The 27,750-nt window shown below is 48.5% G+C and overlaps 1 protein-coding gene across 6 annotated transcripts in view; it reads left to right on the top strand.

Moving 5' to 3' along the window:
* Positions 1 to 27,750, top strand: part of GRM7 (glutamate metabotropic receptor 7) — a 227,238-nt gene that overhangs the window by 192,766 nt on the left and 6,722 nt on the right. The window contains exons 9-12 of one of the 6 annotated variants that reach the window (XR_005562453.1): positions 13,065 to 13,311; positions 17,973 to 18,065; positions 24,884 to 25,066; positions 26,342 to 26,492. Coding sequence is in view for 4 of the 6 variants with exons in the window: in XM_027746431.2 (XP_027602232.1) it covers positions 13,065 to 13,311; positions 17,973 to 18,043 (318 nt within the window). In the remaining 2 variants the exon portion in view is untranslated. Of the gene's footprint in view, positions 1 to 13,064; positions 13,312 to 17,972; positions 18,066 to 19,127; positions 19,482 to 24,883; positions 26,493 to 27,750 lie in introns of those variants that run through there. The other 5 variants (XR_003545520.2, XM_027746431.2, XM_027746429.2 and 2 more) reach the window with 5 other exon arrangements.

Here is a 27,750-nt window from a genome sequence, read left to right as displayed (position 1 = left end):
TCACAGAATCATGGAAGGGACCCTAAAGCCCATCCAATCCCACCCCCTGCCATGGGCAGGGACACCTTCCACTAGCCCAGGTTGCTCCAAGCCCCGTCCAACCTGGCCTTGGACACTTCCAGGGATGGGGCAGCCACAGCTTCTCTGGGCAACCTGTGCCAGGGCCTCCCCACCCTCACAGGGAAGGATTTCTTCCTTTTATCTAATCTAAAGGTACTGTCCTTCGGCCAAAAAATTCCTACGAAATCAGTAAAAAATCCAAAGTTGCAGGCACTGGTAGGGAAATCTCCCCACTACAAAGCAAGGCTTCCAGTGGTCCTGGAGATCATGGCAGTTTACTCTAAGATCCTCTAACACCAAAACGTCAGGTCCTCTGTGTGTACCAGTGAGCCAAATATTGCTGGGTTTGCAGGGGAAGGAAACAGCTACTCTGGAAAGAGCATTTTCACTCTAGCAAGGGCAATTCAATGCAAGGCAAAGAGGAGGTTTTACTATACGCAAAAATATTGACCTGAAGGATTATTTGTTGTTTTAAGTGGTTTAAGCAGGCCTGTAATAGTAATAAAAGTAGAAACCATCATAGTCATAGAAATTGTCTTGTGTTTTGTCTTTGAGGCATAAGCTTAGCAGAAGCTTAAAAAGAAATAACAGTGAATTCTTGTAGACTGAAGCAAAAAACTTGTGTCCCAACTGTATCCTGTCAAAAGGGATTCGGGGCATGTTTATGTTTCTGTATTTTGAAACAACAGCTCTTTTAAAATCTGGGTTTGTCTTCATCCAGAAGGATTCAGCCAAAACAGCCAGGGAGGATCTTCCTTGCCAGGCAGCAGAGCTGGGGGTGCTGCACCCCAGTCGTGTTGTGCCTTGTGGGGTTGTCAGTGCTGGGGGAGCCGCACAGGCACCAGCAGGACATGTCCTGTGGTCCCTGCAGTGCTCTGACACCGATTCACGTCGGGGAGGGACTGAGGGGTCCCTGTTGTACAGCGAGCACAGCCAGAGCCCCCTGGGCACCAGGCACGGGGGTGTCAGCGGTTCCCACTCCGCCCGTGTGTCCCTGGCACTTCAGGGACATCGATGATGTTTTAGGACAGAAAGCGGCTGAGAACTGTTGGCAGAGGATCGATGCCTTATGACAAGTGAAAAGGCTCTCAAAGAGAAGTGCAGTCCACGACTGACACGAGAGGAGCTGCTCCCATGGAGGGACAAGGAGGCAGATGGGAAGAGAAAAGGGAACCTGGTGGAGAGATCAGAGGAAGACTGTGTTTTTATCGTTTCCCCCTGTTAGAGAAGGGAAGTCGGTGGAGCAGCACGGCCCTCCCCGCGGCTGGGCGAGGCTGCGGGAGTGGAGGTGCAGCAGCACAGGGGAGCGGGGCCGGAGCTGTGCCGGGGCACTGCCCCGTCTGTGACACCGGCAGGGTTTGGGGGGCAGGAGCTGTGCCGGGGCACTGCCCCGTCTGTGACACCGGCAGGGTTTGGGGGGCAGGAGCCCGTCCCCTCTGCCCATGGCTGCGGCAGAGCCACCCCCGCGGGCTGGCACCAGCGGAGTGTGAAAGAAAACCAAGGCAGACCTTTTCCTTCTGCAAGTTCGTGCTTTGCCATGGTTTCCGTGTTAAACTCCGCCTGTGCTGATGGTGCCCGGCTCTGCCCTGTGGCAGCCGCAGGAGCTGCAGATCCGCGCGTTTTCTTTCCCGAAGTGAGCAGTGCAGTGGCAGGGGGCGGGCGGCACCTGGACTGTACCCACAGCGTATTGCACAGGACAAGCTCCCTTCCCTGGCAGGTATTTCCCAGCCGGGTCCCCTGACGGCTCAGCCCACGGGCAGCGGTGACCTCGGTAATTGTCACGCCTTTCTGAAAGGGTTTCCCAGGTTTAGCGCTTCTCAGCTAATGACGTCAGGGCTCCACCAGGAGATTATTCAAGCTGTGTTGGCGTTTGGCCTTTGAACGGCTGAAGTATCTGTGGTGACAAAACCCAGCGGGGAGGAATGAGGTGAAACTCGTATTTACAAAGGAGGGGTTGCTCACTCAGCAATAACAGCTTTTCTTACGCTGCTAATTGCCCATTAAACAACATCCATTCAGCCCTTAACTGCCTCTGCCAGAGCAGGGAAAGCTGAGGTTTAACCCTGCCCATGCCCCTGAGTCTCATGGTTTCACCAGTAAAAAGTCACGAGTGTATTGAGAAGTGAATAGCTCGAGTGCTCACAAGATCTGCCTTGGCCTTACCTCTTGAGACACTTCAGGGAGCGCAGAGAGAGTAGGAGGACAAAACCTGTGATGAACAGTGTGCTATCATCGTCCTCTTGTTCCCTCTGATTTACATTGCCAGCATCAGAGCAGCCTGTAATGTTTAACGGAGATAATTAAATATAATTTGAAGGCAAGATAGCTCTTTTTAGTGGTGGAACAGATCCTGCTAACAACTGAACTACCACAGTAATTCACCCGTGAACTGGAGAGTGGATACACCGGAAGGCTCAGCACTGACTGTGTTAGGTGATGGTAACTAGGGGGAATGGAAATCAATTAGTTTAACCAAGGTGCTTAAACGCGATTACAGCTGGAGAAAGTCTTGTGAAAACTGGTATTAGGAAGTAGTTAAGATTTATGCTGGTGCTTTAATTGGAGGACCAAGGAAATCAAGTGATTTGATTCTCCAGAACTTCAAAATCAATGTCGTTGTAGCGGATTTTATTGACTGGAAGATGAAATCTGATAATGACTGAAGATAAGAAAGAAAGGTCAGGGCCTCTCAATCTCCCTGTCGGTAATTGCTGCGTGTGCCGAGCGCTGGCTCTGGATTTAGTCTGACTTGGACCCGAGCAAGGACTTCTTGGGAAGAACCCAGCACAAAGCCGAGGCGGTGGCTGCGGAGCACGGGGGCCGTGCAGAGCCCGGCGCTGCCCCCTGGGCTCGGGAGGTAATGCCTGAGAGAACATTTATTAGAGTCAACTTCCCTGCGGGAGCAGGGCTGGCTCGGCCGGATTGCAATTACACACTCGGAAAAACTCCTCCTGTGGATGCTTTCTCTCCCCTGGGGCCCCGGGCTCGTCGCTGACAGAAGGTACAGTTTGTCACAAATTCAGCTTTGTATTTACAAGCTTCCTTGTGGCTTCCTCATGCAGAGACCAAGGAGGTACAAATACTCCCCGTTTATTCCTCCCGTGTGCCAGGGCACAGCAGTCAGTAAATACAGTGGTTCAGGGTGAGGTGATGTGCAGCTCAGGGGGCAGCAACAAACAGGGTTTGGTTTTTCATCCTGTTAAAACGTATTTAATAAGTTAAAGATGCAAAATAGGGTCTGTGGGCCATTAGCTTTTGTCAGACCGTGGATGAGTTAAACATTTGAGCTGATTTTGGCTTAAAATCCCCTTTTTTCTCACCCTGTAATACTCCAGATTCCTTTCAGCTTGAGTACCCCAAGTGAAACTGCTGCTAAGGAGCTCTAAATAATTCAGAGTGAGTTCAGTGTTGCCTCTGAGGTGTGACATGTGGGAGCTAATTCCAGAGTTAACTTGGAGCTGGTAAAGAGGAATTGAGAGCTGTGGTGGGATAATGCAGGACATGGTATGACCTCATGAAACCACACTGGAAAATTATTTGGATATTGCTGTAAATTGTTATTGCAGCATCTAATTTGAGATGGAGATTTGGGTTATTCTTACGATACAAAAGGCAATGTTTGATAATTAAGAGAGGAAGCTCTTTGTGATGCTGTGAATTAGCACAGGGGCACCTCCCAACGATATGGGGGATCGTGGAATGACTGGAATTTGGCAGTTCCTAAAATGATAGACTTTTTGTAATTAAATCTCACTTAAATGAGCACCTAAATCATCTTGTATTGTGGGATTACCCATTCCCAGTTTAGCATAACAATAACCGCCCATCTGCGTGCCACAGAACCCCAGGACTGCACAAACGCAAGGCAGGCGGTGTAGGAATTATGATGGATTGTGCAGTTACCATGGTAACGGTTTGTTCTAATTGTGATACATTAGTAGCAACAAGAATTGGCTGGCTCGAGTCACCGAGTTAATTAAATGCAAACTTGCGCAGCTCTGAAGGAATAATAGAGAAAACTAACACCTCCTAGTGCCCCTGTACCGCGGGAATGACTGCGCCGAAATAATCCCGGAGTTTTCTGGATTCCTGACGTGTCTCTCCCGGCCCGGCCGCGTTCCCGCGGGATGGAGGATGCTGAGGTGTGGGAGGGGACAGGGGAGCCCTCTGGACCAGGGCAGCGCTGGATGTCGGGGAGCGCCGGGAGCCCCCGCGATGGGCGAGAGGAGGGGGCTGTGGTGGGAGGGACGGGCACGAACCTGGCTGTGATCACAGGGCTGGGGCTGAGCCTCAGGAAGGGCATTTTCAGACGGGAGGATGCTGCGGTTTACTGGCAGAGCTTCAGGGGTGCATCTGGGGGAAACTATTTGGGGTCATCCTTCTTGTGGGCGCATTTGAAACCATGTGTGGGGTAAACCAAGGTCTGCCGCCCACACCCCACGTCTGAAATCCCTTTGATTGGTTGGTTGGGGGCTTAACGTTTATTTTTTTATTACAAGGAATTATTTTCCTTCTTGTGCCAGGGTTTAAATCATAATGTTAGCTGGTGAGGGATGAAGGCTTTGATACTTTATCCATGAATCTTCCATTTCTCTAGGCAGCTCTACCCCACTCTCTGTTCACCTTCATCCTTTAGAAAATTAAATCATTTTCATAGAATGGTTGGGTCAGAAGAGCATTAAAGCCCATCCAGTGCCACCCCTGCCATGGGCAGGGACACCTCCCACTGTCCCAGGGTGCTCCAAGCCCCGTCCAACCTGGCCTTGGACACTCCCAGGGATGGGGCAGCCACAGCTTCTCTGGGCATGGTAATAAATAAATAAATGAATAAATAACCAGTTCAAGTGACTGATTGGCTGCAAATGCCAACTGCTCTTGGTACTGGAATGCAGTCCTGCATGGTCCCACATGCTCCTGACCAGCCCTGTGCTGCCAAAGGACACCTCCAGCCACAAGTTTGTTTCTAAGTAGCCAAAGCAATATGTAAATGCTCTGGTTTAAATAATAATTACATTATCATTTCAAAAGTCAGCTGGCTTGCTTCATATGTACATACATATTTGACAGTGCTTTTTATTACCAGTGTTCTACTCTAAAGTGCTCTAAAGAGAAGTGATAAGTGTAGGATTAGCCTTTTCCTTCCCCCCTCCTCCCTGACACCAGCTTGCACTTCGAGTTCCCCTGAAGGTCTCCAAGAAGAATTAGATCATACTTGGTATGCAAATATATGGAATATATTCTCAGTACAGGCCTGGGTGAAACTTCACTGACATTGGAATGTTCCCATTGCCTTTTGTGGGGTTCAGAGCAGGGCCACAGCCAGGGAGGAAGGGAGGTGACCACAATCAGTACCATTTTATCTCAGAGAAATCCTCCCAGCTGGGCTAAAGGGGCTGGACAGAAATAAAACGTTCATGTGGCTGGATTGGGGGGACAAAAATTGGAGTGAAAGGACAGAAAAGTGTTGAAGTTGGAGTGGGGCAGGCACTGAGTGTGCACATGAGCCTTCCCAGCTCCCTCTGAACTCCAGGAGATCCCCCTCCTGGGGCTGCCCTGCAGCACTGGCTGAGATTGGCCCCTCACACAAGGCTGGTTTGGGGCTTGGCTTTTTTATTTGCCTTCTTTTTCCCCCCCTCAGCATTGGCTTACTGGGTTACTGCATGTGATGAGAGAGCTATGGAAATGCTCATATTTATTCTGGATTATGAATTCATTGCAAGACTGACCACCTTATCTGAAGGGGCTGGTTGCTGTCCTGACATGCAGCTGAGTGATTTCCTGGGCAGTGAAAGCCAAGGGAATTGCAGCCCCAGCCTGGCTGAAGTGTTGAGCAGGGAGAAAACCATCAGGGCACTGGTGCCTCCTGTTTCCAGGCTATGGATAATTTTGGCTGTCAAGGCAGAGCTGCAGCTCCCCTGGCCTGCACTCACAGTTCCATTGCCATGACAACCTCGTGCAGACCCAGGAGCTGCTCTCACTGCCGAGCCTGTGGCTGGTTGGGACCTGACCTGACCTGTGCAGAGGAGCCCCCTGCACAACACACACCATGTCCCCTCCTCTGCCACCCTGACAGGAGTGCTCTGTGTGTGAAGAGCCAACCTGGGAGCCAAAGGGAGCTGTAGAAGCTCCTGCTGGTGGGTTTCCATCCTGCTTTTCCTCAGAGGAAGATTCTTTACATCTGGAGATGATTCGTACCTTGCCTTCCAAAAGGCTCCATGCAAAGGGGGAAAGAGAAATGTTTGGTCCTTCTCAGGTTTATCCCAAGAAGTGATGGCAATGGGGTTGGAATAGAGAATCATCAAGGTTGGAAAAGACCTCCAAGATCATCGCTTGAACAAATACCCATGTCCACTAAACCATACTGTGCAGTGCCACATGTACTTGGTTTCTAGCCCTGCTCTCTTTCCATTTGAAGCCATTTCCCCTTGTCCTGGCACTGCTCACTCTTCTCCAAACCAGGGGTTCTTTACTCCAGAGAAAAGTACCTCCAGTGTGAGAAACCCAAACACTACTCCAGGTTTTCCTGTCTTGGGTACTAAATGCCAGCACCTCTTGATCTGATGGAGACGTCTTCTAAGAGCATTTAATTCCTTTACCTGGTGATCAGAGAGGTTCACCTCAACACAACTGGCATCTAAAGTTCTGTTTTAAAAAATACCTCTTTATTCTTGGGTTTTTTTTTGACTATTTATTAGCTCTGTGTATCCTGAATGACTGCAAAGTAAAGTTCCAGAAAGCTGAGAGGCTTCTCTGCATGCCAGATTCTTTAAACCTGATTTGTTATGCATGACCATTTATGAGGGCCATAGTATTTTTAGTTCCCCATTTACTTGCCCATCTGTGTGTTTACTTATACACACATTAACTTGCACTTTGTTTTACTTTCTATAGTCGATACCTTTCCCTGATGCTCCTCCTGCTCGTTCCTAATGTAAATGGAATTGTCTTGAAATGGTGTGGCCTGGGTTTCTTTTCTATTTAGAATGCTTTAATAATGCAAGAGAAATTGTGAGAGAGCTTTGCCTGTGTTCCCTGGGTGGCTGTTTGGGGAGGAAGCAGTGTGTGTGTGGGAGGGCTGGCTGGGCAAGGTTTGATCCTCAGGATATTTCTGGGAAGTCCACCCTGAGGGTTTCTGCTGTGCTGGCTTCCCCCTGGATGCTCATGGTTGGTCTGATGGGATGCTTTCAACTCTTCCACAACTTTTCTCTTGAAACTAAGGCTGGAGGATGGTGGTGGCAGATCTGGGTGATTGCAGAGCATCACCACTATCCCTGAGCAACCCGGGACAGTGGAGGGTGGAACTGGATGAGCTTTAAGGTCCCTTCCAGCTCCAACCATTCTGTGATTCCATGATCTTATATTGCTGGAAAAGGGTCAGTTCATGATCACACCTTCTCAAACCACGTTTCAGGGCGAGGGTTGGCTCATGCCTGGCTCTTGCCCCATCTTTCCCCTTCCCAGAGCCCCCTGGGGTGGCCATTCCTCCGGTGGCTCCGGTGCCAGTCGTGTCCCTGCCAGATGGTCCCCGTGCTGTGAGGGCTCACCAGGCTGCAGGGACACAGCCCTGGGGTCCTGCTTTATTTTCCTCACCATCTCAAACTGCGTGTCACAGGGTCGGTGATTGTTTTTTTTCTCCTTTTACATTGAATTATTCAATAGTTGGAGTAAAATTAAAGATTTCTAGAGTGGGGCCATTTGGAATGTAAGAAGGATAGCAAAATCTATTTCATTTGAACTCTAATCTCTGGTCATGTATAAAATGAATAAAATGCAATAAGTGTGGAGAAATATGATTTACAACAGCAGCCGAAGTCTGGCTGTGAATACCCTCAAATGCCAAGATTGTGTGTCAGTCAATTTAGCAGTGCAGAAGCAAGGGGAGCTCTGCAATGAAGGCTTTCTCATTTTTCCTGGTTTTTTGGTTTTTTTGGAAAAAGTGACAGATGAAGAATTATTTCTAGCTCAGAAAAAGCAAGTGCTCAGCCCGTGAGAGAGGGAAAAGCCATTATTTTAATAATAGAAGTTGGGGATGTACATTACTTCTGTTGCACTTTGTGTTTGTCTCTTTTGGTGATGTGTAACTTATTTTAGAGCTATTATAACAAACAGGAATGCCAAGCAAGAGATATTAGACAGTTCTGAGGATTGATAATGGGATTTCTGGAGCTATTCCCTCCTGTCTGTGTCTGAAATACAGCCAAGCCCAGCTGTGACTGACATTTCTTCTCACTGAAGACCCTTTAGTGACCCACAAGAAGTGCTTTGGTGGGTCTCAGGACACTCATGTTGTGGACAGAACTGCACTGGGTAACAGCCTTGGCTGGGATCCTGTGGGAAAACTTCATCCATTTCAAATTCTGGTGGTCATCGTCCATGGACATGGAATTAGCATGGACCAAAAGTAAGGAGAGGTTCCTGCAGCTGTTTTCTGTCTCTCCATTGTCACCACCTCTGTTCCCAGGGCCAGGGCAGGGAGGGCTTGTCCTCACTGTGACCTGCACAGGGTTCACAGCCTTGCCACCCCCTCTGGCTGCCCCCCCACGTGGATCTGCAGCAGGACCCACGATTGTCCCCCCAGCCAGGGCCAGCAGGCTCAGGGCAGTGCTGGGGGTGCAGGAGCACAGAACAAGTGCAGGTGAACTACAGGAGGCAGAACTTCCCCCTGTGTCAGTGGTGGGGATGCACAGACCTCAGTTCAAACGTTCCTGTCCTTGCCAGACTGTTTTCCTGCACATCCTTCTGGGCCAGATTTCTGCTTCAAGGACAGTGGAATTCAGGAGTCAGTTCCAGGGAGGCACCTGCTCCAAACACCTTCAATGCTTTGGTGACCTGAGCCAGGGCCAGCACTGCTCATTTCTTGGCTGAGCAACTCCCAAGTGACTCCAAGCAGTTCCTGGGCATCTTTGTTGTCTCTGTACCTGCTGCAGAAAGCGAAGGCAGCTCTTTTTCCAAGGCTGGGGATTCTATGCAGAATATTGGCTGTATAAACTGTCTGACTTGTGGGACTGTCTCTGATACTGCTTCCATTTCTTTTTAGCTGCTTTGAAAGCAGCAACTTGCTTTTCCATTGCTGCTCTGTCCAGTTATCTGGCTAATTTAATTTCCTTCTAGATAACATGTTGAGTTTCTCTTGCAGGCAAGAGAGACAAAATTCCTCCTCCTTCTGTATCTGCATCATAACCCTCAGAGCAAGTGCTTTAACATTTGCTATTTTGAATTATTATACAAATTACAGATATAAGCCATAAATATTTATTTATGATGTATGCAAATTTCTTACATAAGGAGGCTTCTATTATAAGGGAATGAGTTGTATAAAATATTGAGCTCAAATACTCAATATATGTAAAATACCTCAGTTTACTTCATCTTTACTCCACAGTTTGCCTGTGAACTGCCAGCTGAAAGCCTCGATCTGTTGGGTGCTCTTAGGACATGAAAATGCACATTGGCTTTGACAGGGTGACATCAGAAGAACAGGCAGAGGGAATTGGAAATTAGTCCTTTTGGAGCTGTTTGCTGTGTGCTGGCTGCCTGTGCACGGGCTCTGCAGGGGGGATGGCTTGGAACAGGACTCCAATTTCCCTGTGGTGTTCTGAGCCTCCTGCTGCCAGGAACGGGAAGGACAGAACTGCTCACACCCTGCCCTGCTCGGGGTGTGACGCTGTCTCTGGGCTGGTGGTGTTGTCCCTGGGCTGGTGACACTGGCATTGTCCCTGGGCTGGTGACACTTCCCTGGGCACACAGACATGCAGTGCTGGACATGAGCACGGCTGTTTCACAGCTGGCCCATCCAGGTAACCAGGAGTTTATCCTTCTGTTCAGAAATGCTGTTCACAGGAACTTGGTGCTGGTCCTGAGGTGGGCTTGGAACTGCAGAGGGCACAGGGGTTGTTTCACACTGTGCCAAGGGCACTCTGAAGCACAGGAGCACAGGAAGGCAAAGGTCTGTAAAGGTGTCATGATAAATGTAAAACCACATCATAGAATGATGGAACAGGTTGGGTTGGAAGGGACCTTAAGGATCATCTTGTTCCCACCCCTGATTGCTGAGCCAGGGCAGGACAGAGAGCTGGCAGAGCTGCCACACGTGTGACATTCTGCATTTCCCAGACAACAGAGAGTGCAATCCTTGTGCAAGGACACGGCTGTGCCTGAAACTTCCACAAATCAAACTGCCCAAGGAAACGGGAGCAGAGTTTGGTTTGGGGGTTGTGTCAGTGAAGGGGGGTGCTGCCCAAAGCAGGGTGGTGCTGCAGGACCTTCCCTCCCCACACAGCCTGTGCAGTGGCATCAGGCACCAGGGTGGCTGAGAGCACATTGATATTCAGGACTTTTTACTTCCCATGTTTTTACAAGCACATAAAGCAGTGGAAGCTAATTTTCATTTTTATTAAAAAGTGTTTCTCATTCTTATATTTACACAACATAATGTAGAGAATGAGATGGAATCTTCAGATGACCTGGAAGAGCCTTCTGGGAGATTTATAAACTGTCTACTTCATCTGTAAGAACATTTGTTTTAATTCCCATATAAAAGTGAGATAAATTGGCTTGTAATAACACGAGTCCAAAAATATCTCAAGTTACCACTTTATTTCCATATTGCAAAATAACACAATTCAGTGCATAATTAGAAAGCTGAATTGGAGAAAAGGAGCAGTTGCTCCTGATTAGACTGAAGGCAAAGCTTTAGCGTACAAAAAAGGATTTCTGACTTCTAAAGGGACTTTTCTAAATTTGCAGCCATCAGTTCAGTTATTATATAAACTCTAAGTTCAGTTCTCATGGCCCAGCAGCTGGAAATCTTTGCACTGGGTTAGCAAAGAGTCAGAGGCCTGATCCTGCAGTGCTTTTCTTCCCAGAGAAATCGCATTCATGCAAAATCATCCATTGATATAATTTGTCCTGTAAAAATTGCTGGTTATTAGATGTGTGTGTTCCAGACCAGTCTAATTTTCTCTCAAGGTTTTGAAGGTAATTTTTGTCATTTGCATGAATAAAGCAAGAATCTGGAAAACACAGAAATCTAAAATTCAAATGGAAATCACTTATGTAAAAGAAGTGATAAAATCTGGGTGCTTTTGCATGTGAATGATGTCCTCAGGGTTGGGTTTTCTCCAGTGCCTGCTTCAAAGTCCATGCATTTGTAACAGTGTGGGAAGTCAAAATCTGTCAAAATTCAGAATCTGCTTGAGAGAGGAGATGTGAGTGAGGGTGATCCTCCAGAATGACTTTGTCCTTCTGTCATGGGAAATGTGGCTTCAAACCCTCCATGGGAGGGGACTTGCACAGACCAGCATCCCATTGTTTTTAGAAAGCCTTCATTTCTCAGGGGTAACAATTAGAATCCTGGAATGGTTTGGGTTGGAAGGGACCTCAAAGCTCATCCAGCTCCACCCCCTGCCATGGGCAGGGGCACCTTCCTCTAGCCCAGGGTGCTCCAAGCCCTGTCCAACCTGGCCTTGGACACTTCCAGGGATCCAGGGGCAGCCACAACTTCTCTGGGCAACCTGTGCCAGGGCCTCACCACCTCCCAGGGAAGGATTCCTTCCCAGCATCCCCAAATGCCCTCTGGCAGTGGGAAGCCATTCCCCCTTGTCCTGGCACTCCAGACCCTTGTTAACAGTCTCTCTCCTTTCCCCTGAGCTCCCTTCAGGCACTGCAAGGTCCCATTAGGTCACCCCAAAGCCTTCTCTCCTCCAGACTGGATCAGCTCGATCCCAGTTCTCATTCATGTCAAACTGGAGCATCTCCCATTAAATCTGCATCTTAATTTCTTAATTTAATCTCAGGTCTGGGAGCTGCCAGGCTCACCAGCCAGCTGTAAAAGGCACACATGAGTTATTAGAGTCCCATTGTGGGTTGAATCTGATCCTTTGTACTTGAAGTCACCCATTTGCATTCATCTAAAGCGCTTTCCAGAGTTTATCAGAAGAAGTGAAATAAGAAATGAAATAGTTTCACGTAAACTGCATTTTTATGTCTGACTGGTAAAACCACAAAGCAGAGATAAAACACATAAAACTGAGGCTCTGCATAATAAGCATATCTATTAGTTCCCTTATCTTTGCACAGCTCCCATTTGTCATGAGCAGCATTGTGTGTCACTCAGCCTGCCTTGTTCTACAAACGCTCCTTTCTCCCTTTCCTTTTATCTCCCATCAGCATTTCCAAGGTGGGAACTTGGCTGGGAGGTGCTGCAAAAGACCCCTTTGATTAAATAATCGTTTCACCTTCGACCCCTTCACTGCAGCAAGAAAGAAAAATTAACACCCGTGTGTGCTGGAGAAACCCCTTCCTGGGGCTCTGCTGCTCCAGCTTTTGCAGCAGCCCAGGACTGAGGTGAAAATGTTTGGTCAAACCCTCCCCAGGGTGAGTCACCTCCCAGTAAGGCCAGTTCCCACTGGAGTAGCCCATGGAAAACCACATCAGGGAGCCTGTGGCTGGAGAGGTGCTCAGGATGTACCCACTGTCTGACTTAAAAATATGCTATTTTTTCTTAATAAAGAGCATAACTGAATGTCACGAGCACAGAAACCACTGTGTACTCTCTGCAAAGTTGTTTCAATGAACTGTAGAGAATTAAAGTACAGGAAAACTGAGAAAATCCCACTTTCCTCAATGTTTTTAAAAGCAAGAAAGTGTTACTAGCTATGTTGTTATAGTTCCCCTTTTGTAACTTACAGTTGGCGTAAGTTTTAATTTATATCAGAATTATTTCAATCCAAACAAAGAGACGGAAGCTGTACTGTACCATACTGTGGGAACTGTGCTGGTAAGGACAGTGAAGTCTGTAGGACTGAGCCTCGCAGAGGCTGTTGATGGCTCAGGCAGGTGATTTGTGTTGGACCTCGTGGTGTTTGCAGTGCAGAGCTCTCAGCTCACACCCCTTGGGTTGCAAACTCGTTCCAAACTGCTGGTCAGGGGTTATTTAATGTCTGAGCTGCTGTTCCCCTGCAGTGCCCCGGTGTGTAACCGTGTCTCCTTGTTGTGTCCCCCAGCTCTACATACAAACCACCACACTCACGATATCCATGAACCTCAGCGCGTCGGTGGCGCTGGGGATGCTCTACATGCCCAAGGTTTACATCATCATCTTCCACCCCGAGCTCAACGTGCAGAAGCGCAAGCGCAGCTTCAAGGCGGTGGTGACGGCGGCCACCATGTCCTCCCGGCTGTCCCACAAGCCCAGCGACCGCCCCAACGGCGAGGCCAAGACGGAGCTGTGCGAGAGCGTGGACCCCAACAGTGAGTACGGCCCCCCCGGGGCTGCATGGGGCAGGGGGGCACGGGCTGGCACCCGCGGGCAGGGCCTTCATGCTCCTCGGCCGCCTCCATTGCAGGTTTTGGAAGTCTCATGTTTCTTTTAATTCTTTATTTCCTCCCCGCGTTTTTGAGTTGTGCCGGTTGGCAGCGACTCCTCGCAGTGTGTTTGGTAGCTGTGAGCAGCTCCTCCTCCTCCTCCTTTCCCTCCTCTGTGAGTGAGATCAGCAGCACCCTTGGGCACCGAACCCCTCAGCCTGTGCCCAGCTCACCCTGGCAGGGACAGGTTCCAGGGCAGATGGAGGGACAAGGACCAAACTCATTGATAACTCTGCTAACCTGAGTTATCATCTGCTTTCATGCAAAGTTTCTTTGCAAAACTGTCACAGTCCTTGAAGATTCCCATTTAGGGATTTTATCCGGCCCTAATGCAAATCTTGCCAGCGATTTAAAAGGAAAATAGATGGAAAAGACGCTTCCAGTTTCCCTAATGTGCATAGCAGGGGATTGCGCAGCACGAAATTACAGACTGAGGCCATCAAATTTGATTTGCATTTGAATCTGGAAGGGGCTGAGGAAGGAGACAGCTGCACGGCTCTGCAGCATATTGGGAAGGTTTGGGCACGTCTGCAGTTTTTGTGCAAAACAGATCTGGATGTGGAGAAATGCCCTCTCCCTGCCCGGGATCTGCTCATCCGTCAGCTGCCGGAGCCGCTGCCACTCCTCGTCTCCCAACTGCTGCTGGAAGATCTGCCTGGAGCAGCACTGCTGCCAGAGCAGAGTGGGAACAGGCAGCAAACCATTGACACAGCACTTTGCCTCCCGCTACTCACCCCAGGAGTGCCTTTCTCTGATGTCTCATCATGCAGGTGTACAAAGGATATTCTAACTGGGAACACTAAAGTTGCCTTTGGAAGCTGAACTCTGTGAGACTCCGACCTGAGACAGGGAGGAAATGGTTCTCGTAAATTAAGGACCATATTTGACCTCTTCCAGTTATATTGAGCAGAGCCCTCAGTGCAGGAGGAACTCCTGCATTGGAGTGTTACCCAGTGACAGTCAGGGTCCTCTGCCAAGGAAGGGAAGGAAGGAGAAGAGAATTTTAAGTCAGCTGGGACAGGGCAGGGCAATGTGTGTTGCTGCTGCACTTCATCAATCACTGTTTGGGTCAAATGAGTTGCAATTAGTTTCTCCTCCAGAAAACTCAAAACATCAAAAAATTTCCTCTCAAAACTTGAACCACAAGAAAACTACCCCAGTTGTGATGCTGCAATTCAGTGTGGAGGCAGAGCCCTGTGGGAACCCCAGCCTGGGGATGTCCCCTCCTGGTCTCATTCTCTTGTGCTGCATCTTATTGTTGGTCTCAGACTTCTGACGGTATTTCCCCTTCCCACCAAAGAACAACCAGATTTTTCCCTGGGAAGGAGTTATGTTTATTGAAAAGAAATATTGCCCACTTAACCCCCATGTTTCTGCTAAAATACAACATTTTTCATCTAGGGCTATAGACTAGAATATAAATTCATTTGTTAACCCTGCCAGCCAGGAAATGTTCAATATATTAATTCCTATGTTTTTCCTAAGTACTGGCCTTTTACTTTTTTTTTATGGTTTGGAAAATACATTTTCTTTTAAACCTTTTAATTATTTATCTAGAGTTCCATCTGTTCATTTATCAGCTGCACCTACCACTCCTAGTTCATTCCCTGGGTATGTGTGTTCATAAAAACTATTATTAGAAAATCAAATGAAATAAACTACTGTACTTAAAATGTTTGGGTCCCAGTGTAACTATTGCAGTCACTGGGGGTTTCCTATAGTGTTCAATAGGTTACTGATTGATGCCCTGATCAGGGTGTCCATACTTAAAGATGGTTTTGATGTTTTTATAGCAATTTAACTTTGAAAAAATATTTTATGCAGCGAATAAGGAAACTTTCAGAGTTTTACCAATTGGAAAATAGGAAATATGGATAAAAAATTGCCCCAGATGCATCAACACAAGGAGCATTTACCTACTTATTTTAAAATCCCAAGTATCTTCTTTCAAAAGAACACCAGAGGATGTCTTTGCAGTGTCTCTCTGTACAATTGCTTTGCTCCCCAGCGACGGCCAACGATGGCCTCTCCTGGCTGGGACCTGCCCTGGGAGCAGCCCCAGGGTGGCAAGTTCTGCTTGTTGGTTCCCTGCCAGGCTCCTCTGGAGCTCCCGTGGGCAGGAGGAGGGGAAATCAATGGAAGGGGGTTAAAGGCTGAGCCAGAGACTCCTGAACACTGCGCAGAGCAAACCTGGGGCTGGGCTGGCCTCGCTGCCAGGGCTGTTCACAGGTGTAAAAGTACAGTTGGGTTTTCCAGTTTGATTTTCTATTCCGTTTCCCAGTGCTGCTGTTGCTTGCTCAGGTGCTGGAGACTGGAGTTGCCATTTCTATTGGAAAGACACAAATCTTTCACATCTCCCGAGAACCAACTAGCACGGAGCCACCAGCATGGGATTCACGTACCTCCGGACATGGGGCAATTTGGTGACTGAGCCCAGATTTATGGCCTGTCCTACTCACATGCCAGAGTCAAACCAAAAGCAGATGTGGATGGTTTTACAGAAAAAGAGCCTTGAAAAAATCTCCATGATTTAGCAGATTTGAAAAGAATAGAGAAGCTGTGGCTGCCCCATCCCTGGAAGTGTCCAAGGCCAGATGGGATGGGGCTTGGAGCAGCCTGGGCTAGTGGAAGGTGTCCCTACCCACGGCAGGGGGTTGGAACTGGATGATCTTGAAGGTCCCTTCCAACCCAAACCATTCTGAGATAACGAACTGAAGATGTGCTTGTAAAGCTGGAAGGCCTATAAATGTCCTGAGTGGCTTCCCAGGAGCAGGTGGTCCTCAGCAGTGCTGCTGAGCATCATGTGCAGCCTCTGCACACAACTCTGGGGGCATCTGCAGGAATTCAGGCTCCGAAACAAACGTGCAGAGCACTTGGGAGAGCTGGACTCACACACTGGGGGTTTAGTGTGAGTATAAAAGAGACTGATTAACATGGGAGGAGAATCACTCCAAGTGCAGTGACCTCACAGCCCACTTATTGTGGAATAGGGACTCTCCGTGTTCCAGATTTTCTTAGGATCTGTGGGAAATCAGAAGTTTCACAAGCTGAGCTCCCCAACCATGCTGTGGGAGGGCTTTCCTGCTGGATGTAATATATTAAGGCCAAGGTTTTCAATCTAGGAAATGTCTCTTAATCATTCCCGTTTGCCATCTGGCACGTTCATGCTTCCACTCCTTTTACAGCTTTGCCCCCCTGATGCATGTTTGCTGCAGGTTTGGACGAGCAGAATTTGGTGCCCAGCAGCTTGGTCCACATGAGTTCATCCTGCTCTCGTGTGTCTTTGGCTGGATTTCCCCCTGTTTGAGAAGGCGCTTCTCAAGTGTGAGCTGGAGCAGACAGTGAATGCTCTGCTGGGCTGTGTCTGCTCCTGTTTGTGCTGCAGGAGCAGAGTGTCAGACTGGGAGAGAAACATTTGAACCTCCAACCCATACTTAACTTATATTGAGATTTACATGTAATTACTCCTTTTCCCAAGCAGCTTGTTTTAATTCATGGCTTCACCCGACAGAGCGACGGCAATCAGCGCCCGGGGCCTTGGCAGCGAGGAGGCTGTGCCTGCCATGGGCTGGGCCAGCAGTGTCTGCCTTCACAGAGCTGCAGAATGGCTTGGGGTGGAAGGGACATCAGAGCAGGGACACCTTCCCTAACCCTAACCCCATCCCAGGTTGCTCCAAGCCCCGTCCAACCTGGCCTTGGACACTCCCAGGGATGGGGCAGCCACAGCTTCTCTGGGCAACCTGTGCCAGGGCCTCCCCACCCTCACAGGGAAGAATTCTAACCTAAATTTCCCCTCTTTCAGCATTAAGTAGAACTTAGTTGGCAGCTGATTGAGTTTTTAGTGGGGAGGTGCAGTCACAGCATCGTCCCCCAGCACACCAGGCACTGTTTGCATGGTCTGTGTTCTGACAGTGCTTCCTTGAGCACTGCCAGCCCCTTCCATGCCAGCGGCACTGAGGGCACTCTGTGTCCATCCCAGGGGCACTGAGGGCACTCTGTGTCCATCCCAGGGGTACTGAGGGCACTCTGTGTCCATCCTCACTCTTCTCCATCCTCGAGAATGAACACTGAGCTTGTGGGTTCCCATCATTAACCTGTGGATGGTGCTTGTGGATCACGAGCATGTCCTGTTTGTGTGTTCACTGCTATTCACCCTTAACAGCACTGAGGGCACGTAGGAAAACACTAATCTGGTTGTTGATGATGCTGAGGAGCCTATGAGTGGCTGTGTTGGTGAGGAGGGACTGGGAGAACTGAAACTAAAGCCAAAATGTCCCAGAATTCATTCAGGGGAGAGGAAGGAAAAAAAATAACCAACCAGAGCTGCTGTTGTGTGAGCAGCTGCTCCCATGTTCAGAGGTACCTGGACTCTGTGGCTGGTTCATTTGTTGCCTACCCAGAGCTCATTCCTGTGCTGGTGCTCTCAGCTTTGCACTGCTCTAATCCGAGCTCTGCAGCCGGATTAGTGTCACGGGCTCATGGCAGGGCAGCTGTGAAGAGTTTGCTGTGCACAGATCCTACAGACCAATGTATTTACTTTCCCTCAGACTGCATACCACCAGTAAGAAAGAGTGTTCAAAAGTCTGTTACTTGGTACACTCTTCCACCTACTGTATAGCTTTTGCCTGCTTTCCAAAAAGGTAAGGAAAACCGAGCTTCTTATTATTTTATTCTCAAGTGATGATGGTTCTTATTATTATATACATAGTTATATGCAGAATGTTCATTAGTGCAGCTATGTTAAAACAAGTATCTAACTTAAAAATTGTTCACAAATCCATTACCAGAAGCTGCCATGGGAAGGCTTTCCTGGAAAAGGGGAGACCCATAACGTGGGTGATTCCAATGCCTGTGTTGGGATCCCTGAGCACCAGCACCTGGTAGTCTCCTGCTTCCCACCACTGGGGGTGGATCCCAATAAAGCTTTTGAAGATGGAGATATTCAATAACAATTTAAAAAAGGAACAAACGATCAAAAGTTAATTCTGGCCACCAGATCTAACAGCTAACAAAGTGTTTTCTGAGTCATTTCCAGCATCTCTACCCACAGGTTTGCCTGGTAGCACAAAAATAACGTTTGCCAACATGTGAGCTGAGCAACCCTCTTTACTCTAAAATTAAAAATGGCTCCAAAAAAGTTTGCAAAACCTTCTTTTCCCAGTGACCACTTGCTGCTTGGAACCACAAGTGAACAATTTTTGAGGACTGGCTTTTCCTGAGTGTTGTGGCTGCCCTCGTGGTGATGTGTGAGCTCACTTGGTACTTGTGACTGCATCAGCCAGGAATTCCTGCTGCTCTAGGGCAATTAGAGGAACAAGAAAGCCTTTGATATTGGGGAAAAATTACTAACAACCATTAATAGCTATTTCTCACAATTCTGTGTGCACTCAGGGGGTTTGTCCCTCTCTGTGGGGCTTTGCCCACTCCTTTGGGCTTAGCCCAGGTATGGAAGGTGCTGATCTGGTTACTGTGGTGCTGTGCACTGAGGGCCTGAAGAAATGACTATTCAGCCTTCAGAATGTTTCACTGATTCCTCATAGATGAGAACTTATATCAGCAAAGGTAGGAATGTTGCTTGAATTGAGTCTCTGAGTCACAGGAAAAAAGATTCCTAATATCTCTGGTGGTGTAAATTGCCCCAGCTCCAGTTTCAATTTAGTCCTTACAGAGTGTTCAAATTGGTTTTATTGTATTTGAATCAGGGCCATTATGTCAACTCCCAGCTCAGGCAGAAAGGCTGATTTGAGGTGTGAAGCTCTTCATGAACATCGGGATGACCTGGAGCATCCGAGGGCCGGAGTCAGGAAGGGTGATGATGGCTGGGCTGGAGGGAAATGGAACAAAGCAGTCGAGGAGGAGAAGGGGCCACTCAAAGTATTATTGCAAATGAAATGGGAAAGAGGAAAGGGCAGCCATGTGAAGATGAAATTGTTAAAGGAAAGAGATGAGAAGGAGAGAGATAGAAGACGCCTTAATCTGTGGAGAAATCACTTTTTAACAAAAAACTGGAAAAAAAAAAAGCACAAGCATTTGAAAATAAAGTAATTAGGAGCTCACATGGATTTCTAACATTAATTTTCTCCATGTAATAGTGGAAATCATATGAGGCATTGCTGTCTGCAAAGGCACACAAGTAATGTTGTCATCCAAGTCCTAGAAAAAGCAAATTGGCCATTCAGACTCTTTGAGCAGATTTTAAAGTTTGGTTCAGAAAAGCTGTGAAAATGCTATGGTCAGGGATGGCTTGGGCTTGCACTGGTCCTGCCAGAGCTCCTCTGCACCAGGCTCTGTTCCCCATCCCTCCCCGGAGCACTCCTGCTCCAGCTGGGCTGGCGGCTCTGGCTGCTGCAGCTCTGCTTGCTGCTTTGATTTGTTCTTCCAGGAATACAAAACGAAAACCAGCAGGAAACAATACATTGTATTAAAAACAAAGCAGGGATAGCAGGAAAATATCAACTCGGTTGTAAATTGACAGTTGTTTATGCTGGTAACTTATTTGTGGTAGGTATGGACACAGAGCTGAGCCCTGACGTGACTGTATCAATTTCTGCTTGTGATGCACACAGTTTGTGTTTAAACTTGTGTTTATAATGCTTTAAATTACTTCCTGGGAGTGACAAACAGGACTTCTCTGCTGGAGAGACTGATGAAAACACAAGGCTTGAAAAGCTCTGTGTGGTAGCTGGGTCAAGGTGGCTTGTCCATCACTGAGCAAGGCAGGGAAAGTCATTGTTCTGGAGAGCCACAGCTGGTGCTGCAGAAATGCCTGCTGCACTTTTCTCCTGATCCAGGGCAGCAGGAAAAGGCAGTCCAGTGACCGAAGTACTTGTGATATCTGAAAGACCTGGATCAGTCCCTTGGGCTTTGGAGCCTCCCAGTGCAGGGCTCCACAGCTCTGTTCTCCCTCCATTCCCAGATCTCCAGGCAGCACAAGGTTCCCCCCTCGCTGTGTGCTGGGCACGAGGCTCTCAGGGGTGAGGGCAGGGAGGAGCAGCTCAGCAGGAACCTGTCCTGACCTTGGCCTCTGCATTCCTCTGGAATTCCTCTCGGTGTCCCCAGGCTGGCCCTGTGCACTGCTTTGGGCAGTGAGTGCATCTCCAATCCTTACTGAATTCCCTTGGAAAGGCCAATCCCTGGAGCTGTGTGTGAGCTCTGGGTTTGCTCTCAGACCCAGCTGGGCACTGACACCACTGGGGCTGGTTCACAGCTCCAGTCACAGCAGGAGCCAGGGAGGCTGGGCTGGGCAGGACCTCCCCTCCCGGGGCTGGGCACAGTGTGCTGCTTCCAGAGGCTTTCCAGTTGCTTCCCAAGTCCTTCTTGGCTGGATCAGCATGCAGAGGAGTGTCCCTCGTGATTGCCAAGTGCTCAGGCAGTCTGTGAGGGATGTGCAGCCCCACACCTGGGGAGTCATCGTGTGTCTTGGTCACATCTCCCGTAGAATATAAATGCAATTACTGAGATTGCTCTGGAATGAAGCTGTTGTGATATGAGTCAGGATGTGGTTTCAAACTGATCCTGGGCTTATGCTGGAAGAGGTAAACAGAGGTACCCCCAAGTGCCAAGGATTTTCCATGCCTATCCTTCTTCACTGGGAGCCCAGGGCCCATGGAGCCCCCCCACCCCCAGCAGTAGGGTCCCTGGGGAAGGGCAGCTCTTTGAAGGCTGTGGGTCTGTGATGCTCCGTAGCTCATCAGGCCCTCGGGTGTGTGGAGGAGAATAATTATTTGCTGGATTGAAGCGTCATTTTTATTTTAAATCTGGCCCATTTCATCCCGAAAAAGTGTTCCGTGTTTAACCTCACTTGAGGGATTTTCTGTTCAGTGGAGGCTGCTAAGAAATGAGAATTTGCAGTCAAAATTGACTTTGACAGCTCTTCACGGCATCTATTTTGATTCTAGAATGGCTGACTGGAAAACTAAACATCATAAATTCTTCTAACAGTGATATGCTTGTTTTAAAAGTATTGCCTGGAGATACATCCTGGCCTTGGACACTTCCAGGGATGGGGCAGCCACAGCTTCCCTGGGCAACCTGTGCCAGGGCCTCCCCACCCTCCCAGGAAACAATTCCTTCCCAATATCCCATCTCTCCCTGCCCTCTGGCAGTGGGAAGCCATTCCCTGTGTCCTGTCCCTCCATCCCTTGTCCCCAGTCCCTCTCCAGCTCTCCTGGAGCCCCTTTAGGCCCTGCAAGGGGCTCTCAGCTCTCCCTGGAGCCTTCTCTTCTCCAGGTGAACCCCCCCAGCTCTCCCAGCCTGGCTCCAGAGCAGGGGGGCTCCAGGCCTTGGATAGAACATTCCCTCCTGTCTGAACATTTGGGGATCACAGTACTTTCTTTCTACATCTAAAAATAACTACTTTGGATGGTGCACTTTCGTACATTCACACAATTGCACGCTCCCATATTAATTATTTGCAGACTGTCTCACACCTTTCATGACTTACATGACACAAGACTTGTAAATATGCAGGGAAGTGTCATACTGTTTCCTTTTTTAAAAATTAAAATTCTTAGGGCACTTAAACCATCACCTTCGAATTTGATGTCTGAATAAAAACACATTATTCATGGCTAGAAGTGCCTTGGATATTAAAAGCTGGGTAGTAGATAGATGTCTGTGAGGAACAATTGAGTATTAATTAGTGTATAAGTATTCATATTTCATTCCATTTTTTCTGTTTGTCTTCTTATATATTTTTTTTTCCCTAGGAAATTTGGAGGAAGAGTGAGCAGACATAGTTAGACCTCATGGACCAGTCCCTCTCTTGCTTTTTTACCCGGTAAACTCTCAGTAGCTCTGAGTTCTCCCGTTGATTAATTTATCAGTCCTTACATCCTCTCAGGGAGACTCTGTCAAATTTATAAATTGTAATATCAGGAAAAAGTCAAGACTTTTGGCTCTCTTCTCTTCCATCTATTTCTAATGACTCCCTTTCTCCCAGGCAGGGCAGATGTCACCGTGCCAGGGCTCAGCTGGTGCTGTTCCCTCCCTGTCCCTGCTGTGCTCTCCTGAGCACCCACACCCCACTCAGGGTCAGGGACAGGAGCAGGGAAGAGTTGTGGGATTGGGAAATGGAACCTGACATTCTCACCTCGATTCCACTGGAGTCCCTGGGATTTCCCCAGCCTGGGACACTGCAGGATTTGGGGTCCTGTTTCCTTTCTCCCTGACCCAGGCACCAGGGAGCAGAACTTGTATCTGGCAGCTTTTGGGATGGGAATTATTTCCGTTTTTGTTGCCACTGGCACATCCCCCGATGGCTCCAGCCTCTGGCCAAGGGGTTGTGTTTGTGTCACAGCCTGCACAGGGCTGCTCCTGCCTCCTTGGGTGCCTTTGGGGATTCTACCCAAACCTTGATATATTTTGTCACCTCGTGGCAAACAAAGCCGTGGCAGATTGTAGTGCAGGGCTGGGGAATGACAGCGCTGATGGACTGGGGGAGTGGGAGCTCAGGGACTGAGGCACAGCCCAGCACTCCTCTGCCACTGACAGAAATCACCCTGGAAAGGAGGCAGAGATTGTTTCCTGTTGACACGGAGAGCAAACAGAGAATATATTTGTGCAGCAGGGGCCTGGGTTTGTTTGGGTTTTGGGGGCCAGGAAGCAGCAGCAAATCAAAGCAGTGGCACATCAGAAATAGAGTTTTCTCAGTGTTTTTCTCTCACAGGCACTGCTCTCACACCCGAACTCTCTGGAAAACATCACAGGGTGTTTGTTTCTCTTTACTGGCTTCAGGGAAGGAAATGTGGGCATCTCCCAGCAATGCATGGGACACATTAGAGGAGAGCATCCTTTTGGTCATGAAAAGAGGTGTTTTGACTTTGGGGTGAGGTTGATTGTTTTCAACTCTGTCTGATGGCAAGGAACAAAGGCAGGGGTATATTTTTTTGCCATAGAGCAAAACAAAAAGGGAAGGGAATTAGGTTAAATACATGTAACTGCCCCTGAAACACAATGGAGACACATAATAGGGAAGAAAGGCATTCTGGGGTTTGGCTGAGTTACTCCTCTGTGACTCAGAGCTCTGGGTCTTACCTGGGAGCAGAGTCTGGCACTGCATCCACTGAGATGTGTGTTCTTGCTGTTCAGTGGAAAAAGAAATAAAAAGATACGGTTGCCATGGTTACAGCATTTGTCACGATGCTTATCATGTCCCTGGCATAAAGAGCCCTGCATTAAATCTGGGCTCTTATTAATATCAGCTGTTAAACATTTCCAGGGTATTTGAAATCAAGACTTTCTGCTAAAAAATTAAATGTTGATTGCAGCAAAATTGAGCTGTTAAACAGTGCAGCTCGGAGTGTAATTTTGTTAGACACTGTGTAACAGAATCATACACCAGGAATACATTTTCCAGGGAATTTAGTCTCTTTGCACCTCATGAACATTCTTGATTTTCCTGTTAGGATGTTTGTTACCAGCAACTCTGCCAAGGAGTTGGAGCAGGCCAGCTGGCAGGAAGGGAGGGGAGTTCCTGGGTGTAAGAAAATTATGACTTGTCTGATTACTGTGTAACCATGGAAAGGCTGAGAGAATCGGGACTGTTCAGCTTGGAGGAGAGAAGGCTTCAGGGTGACCTAATTGTGGCCTTCCAGGACCAGAAGGGGCTACAAGAAAGAGGGAGAGAGACTTTGGACAAGGGCCTGGAGTGGCAGGAAAAGGGGGGGAATGGCTTCACACTGGCAGAGAGTAGGGTTAGATGGGATATTGGGCAGGAATTCCTGGCTGTGAGGGTGGTGAGGCCCTGGCACAGGTTGCCCAGAGAAGCTGTGGCTGCCCCATCCCTGGAAATGTCCAAGGCCAGGTTGGATGGGGCTTGGAGCAACCTGGGCTGGTGGAAGGTGTCCCTGCCCATGGCAGAGGGTGGGATGGGATGGGCTTTAAGGTCCATTCTAAGCCAAACCATTTTGTGATTCTATGATTTACTTGGATATCTGCTTGGGTCACAACACTGGGATTTGCATGGAGAAGAGCTGGGGTGTTGCTGGGATAGGGACTGGCCACCAAAAGGTGCTGTTTGGGAATGGATTTGGTGGGGGGGGGTTGTGTTGGTCCTCGGTAGCTGGAGAGAAGGGGGTAACACATCACAGGATGGCAGGAGAAATAAACGATGGAGAGATGTCCTGGGAAGTGTCAGGGCCATGCTGGGAGGGGAAGGGTGGCTGCAGAGCTCCCAGCCGTGCCCTGGGGCTGGGACAAGGCAGTGGGGACACTCTGGAACACAGTCAGGAGCCAGAGGTGAATTGTTTCCTTGCAGCTCTGACTCCAGGACTCCTTTGGGATGTTTCAGCCGATCACTCAGGTCATAATTTTGATTATGTTTCCTGCAAACTGTTTTCACACATGGCTCTAACAGCTCTCCCAGAGCCAGGCTTTCCAGGTGAGATAACCAAAGTGCTGTTAATTACTTGGTTTTAATCAGGTGAAAATAATTTGCTTCTGTTTGTTATCTTTCCAGTCCACAGCATTCAAACAGAAACATTAAAGAGGTAGTTTGGATTAGTGGGTTTTCTGTACCGTTGGCTCCAATTAAGGAATAGGAGTTGGATTTGTTTCTCCCCTGCCATAATCTCATACAGATTTGGAGACACATTTCCTAAGATCCTGTGCACTTCTCCAGCTACCTGTGAGGCTGGTGCAGGTGAGGCACTGGGCATGGGATTGGGGTGAGGGTTGTACAGTGACTCTCTCTGCTTGTCCTCTGGGAACCACTTCCATCCTCACGTTCTGCTGCACTTGGAGCAGGATTTCTGCCCCCCATGGCCTGACCACAGCCCACTCTCAGAGCACAAACACAGCTCTTCCTGAAGCCTCTCTGCAATCTTTCACTGCTGGAAGTGTTGATAAAGCCTTCTTGCTGTTCATCCTCTGATCCCACTCTCTCTGATACTTTCAAGCTTCACCTGACACAGAGGTTTTTATCTGCAAACAGACAAGGAGGAGATTGGGGAAGATGCAGCCAAACATGCTCGAGATTGATGTTCTTCAGCAGTACCTACTTTGTTGATTTTAGCTTTTATTTAGAAGGGTACAACTAATCCTCTGTTACAATCTTATTTCCTGACTCCAAATCTCAATCTCATATTTTCTGTCTGGCAAAACCCTGATGATTTTTCAGGCCATAAACAGTCTGGCTCTACTCTGTGACTCAAAGTCACATTTTATTTTAATGGCTCAGATGGGAAAGTTCAGAGGAAGGACTCTGGATTGATCTCTGCAGGTGCCCACCTTGATAACACCTGCAAAGCCCAGGGGTGGCAGGCAGAGCTGATCCCTCAGCACAGCCCCGGGAGGCCAGAGCAGTGCCTGTCACCACAGGCATTGGATCATCCCTCCAGCTTAACAAAGGGAGTTTATTGAGGCTGACAGAGGTATTGGCATGAGCAGCTCCGAGGCAGAGAGATAAATGATGTGCTTTGTTTGTGTACAGAGAACTGGCCCTGGCCCTGGGAAATCTGTTAGAAATGGTGAGTGCCACCTCCTGCCAGTGAAAACAGGGAATAGAGATCACAGCCCAGTGCTGGGAGATATCCCAGGACACCCCATAGCCCTGGTTTTACAAGTAATACAGGTGCACAACTTTGTAATATTTTTCAGAGCAGCACATTTCCTCACCGAGTTTCCTCACTGAGTTTTGCCCTTACCACGGTCCTGTCTCCTGCCAGAGACACCTGGATTTCAGTAACTTTCCTCAGGGATGTGTTTTGCCCAGGAAAGGAACCTGCCCCTGGGATTCCAGCACTGGGGGTTTGGGCAGGGAGAGGGACTGTGGGGGCACGTGGGTGCTTCCAGCAGAGTGGTGGAAAACCAGAGAGACCTGAAGCACTCCCTGTGTCCAAGGGGGACTATGCTATACAAGTGTTGTGAGGAACCAATAACTTTCCACATTATTTTATACTGTACTGTAAATTTTTAGGGTGAACAATGCTGGTTGTGCTGAAACTGGGAGGTGCTTTGCCCTTGACTGGAGCAGGAGTGGGATTTCAGTGGATTGCAATTCCATGCCTGTCTGGAGAGCTGGAGTTGAACTGGGAGTTCACCACTGCACTGTCCTAAAAACAGCAAGGGTATGGTTTGTGCTACATTCTGTAGGATTTTTCCCTTACTTGTCTTTGTAGACAGCTTAAGTTTGCTCTCCAGGAGCAGAGTCAGGGCAGTGTGTTGGTTATCCCATGCCATCAGGAAAAGCTTCCCAGCACATAGAGCTGTGTCTGTTCCCCTGTGCCAGAGCCCTGTGGCTCTGAGCTCCGTGCACGAGCTCGAGTCTGTTATTTATCTGGAACATGAGATGAAAACATGCCCAACTTTCAAATAGCCCCTTCATTCTTCTTTCCTCTTTCCAAAGAGCTGCCACGTGCACACGGACTGTGCAGAACGACCTTTACATCATTCTGTGGCTTTAGAGTGAGGGGTGTGATAAGCTCCAATCCTTCCTGGGATTCCCTGGGAAAGCCTGTTTCACTGGAATGAGTGGGTATCATTCTGCTTGAAACCAGGTCAGAATTGTCTGGCTTTGTACTGCAGTGCAAGCAAGTGTTTAACAGAATTGCTTTCCCTGCATTGCCTGAGCTTAGAGTTCCTTCATCCCTATGGATATAAAAGTTCACCAGCAGATTGGGCTCAATCCAACATGTTTGCAAGATGCCAAAGCAAACACTTACTGTATGAACTCAACCCTCCCACGCTGTCTTAGGCTTTAAGAGGGTCATGTTTTTGCCACTTTGACCTGAACTGATTCTATCATTATGCCATTATCTCACCCAAGAACTGCCTTTATTATTCTTTCTGCTAGATACATTCCCTGTTCTCACAGAAAGTGCATCGTAACAAAAGTGAGGAGTCAAAAACACACACCCCGAGAGCTGCTACTACAGACTTTTTAAAGAAAAACCTACTTCAAATCCCCATGTGCCCTGGGGAACTGGGAAGGTCAGACTCTTCCTTCCTATTAAATCCTCGTGGGAACTTCAAAGGAATCCTCATTAAAAGAGCCCAGGATACTGAGTATTTGTAACAGCTGCGTTGGCCCCGGCGCTGCCCTGCACGAGTGGTGACAATGCCCTGTGTGGAAGGCTCCCAGGGAGCTGTGGCACTCCTGCAGCAGCTCTGCAGGCTGGCTGTGCTCAGGGGCTGCGTGACAGGAGGGTAAACAGCCGTGTCTAAAAGGGAGAGTAATAAGGAAGCCCTAAAGGTAAAGTGAGCCTCAGATAAAATATGAGGAATTCAGAAGGGGAAGCCATGTGAAGTGATGGACAGTGAGTGTTCCTTAGACAGAAATACACCTGCAGCATGTGCCCAGCCCTGCTCTGAGCAGGGTATTTGCAT

This window comes from Pipra filicauda, unplaced genomic scaffold (genome assembly GCF_003945595.2).
Source record: "Pipra filicauda isolate LSUMZ 115617 unplaced genomic scaffold, ASM394559v2 scaffold139_size1960392_pilon, whole genome shotgun sequence".
Lineage (NCBI taxonomy): Eukaryota > Metazoa > Chordata > Aves > Passeriformes > Pipridae > Pipra > Pipra filicauda.
This window is presented reverse-complemented; position numbering and strand designations above follow the sequence as displayed.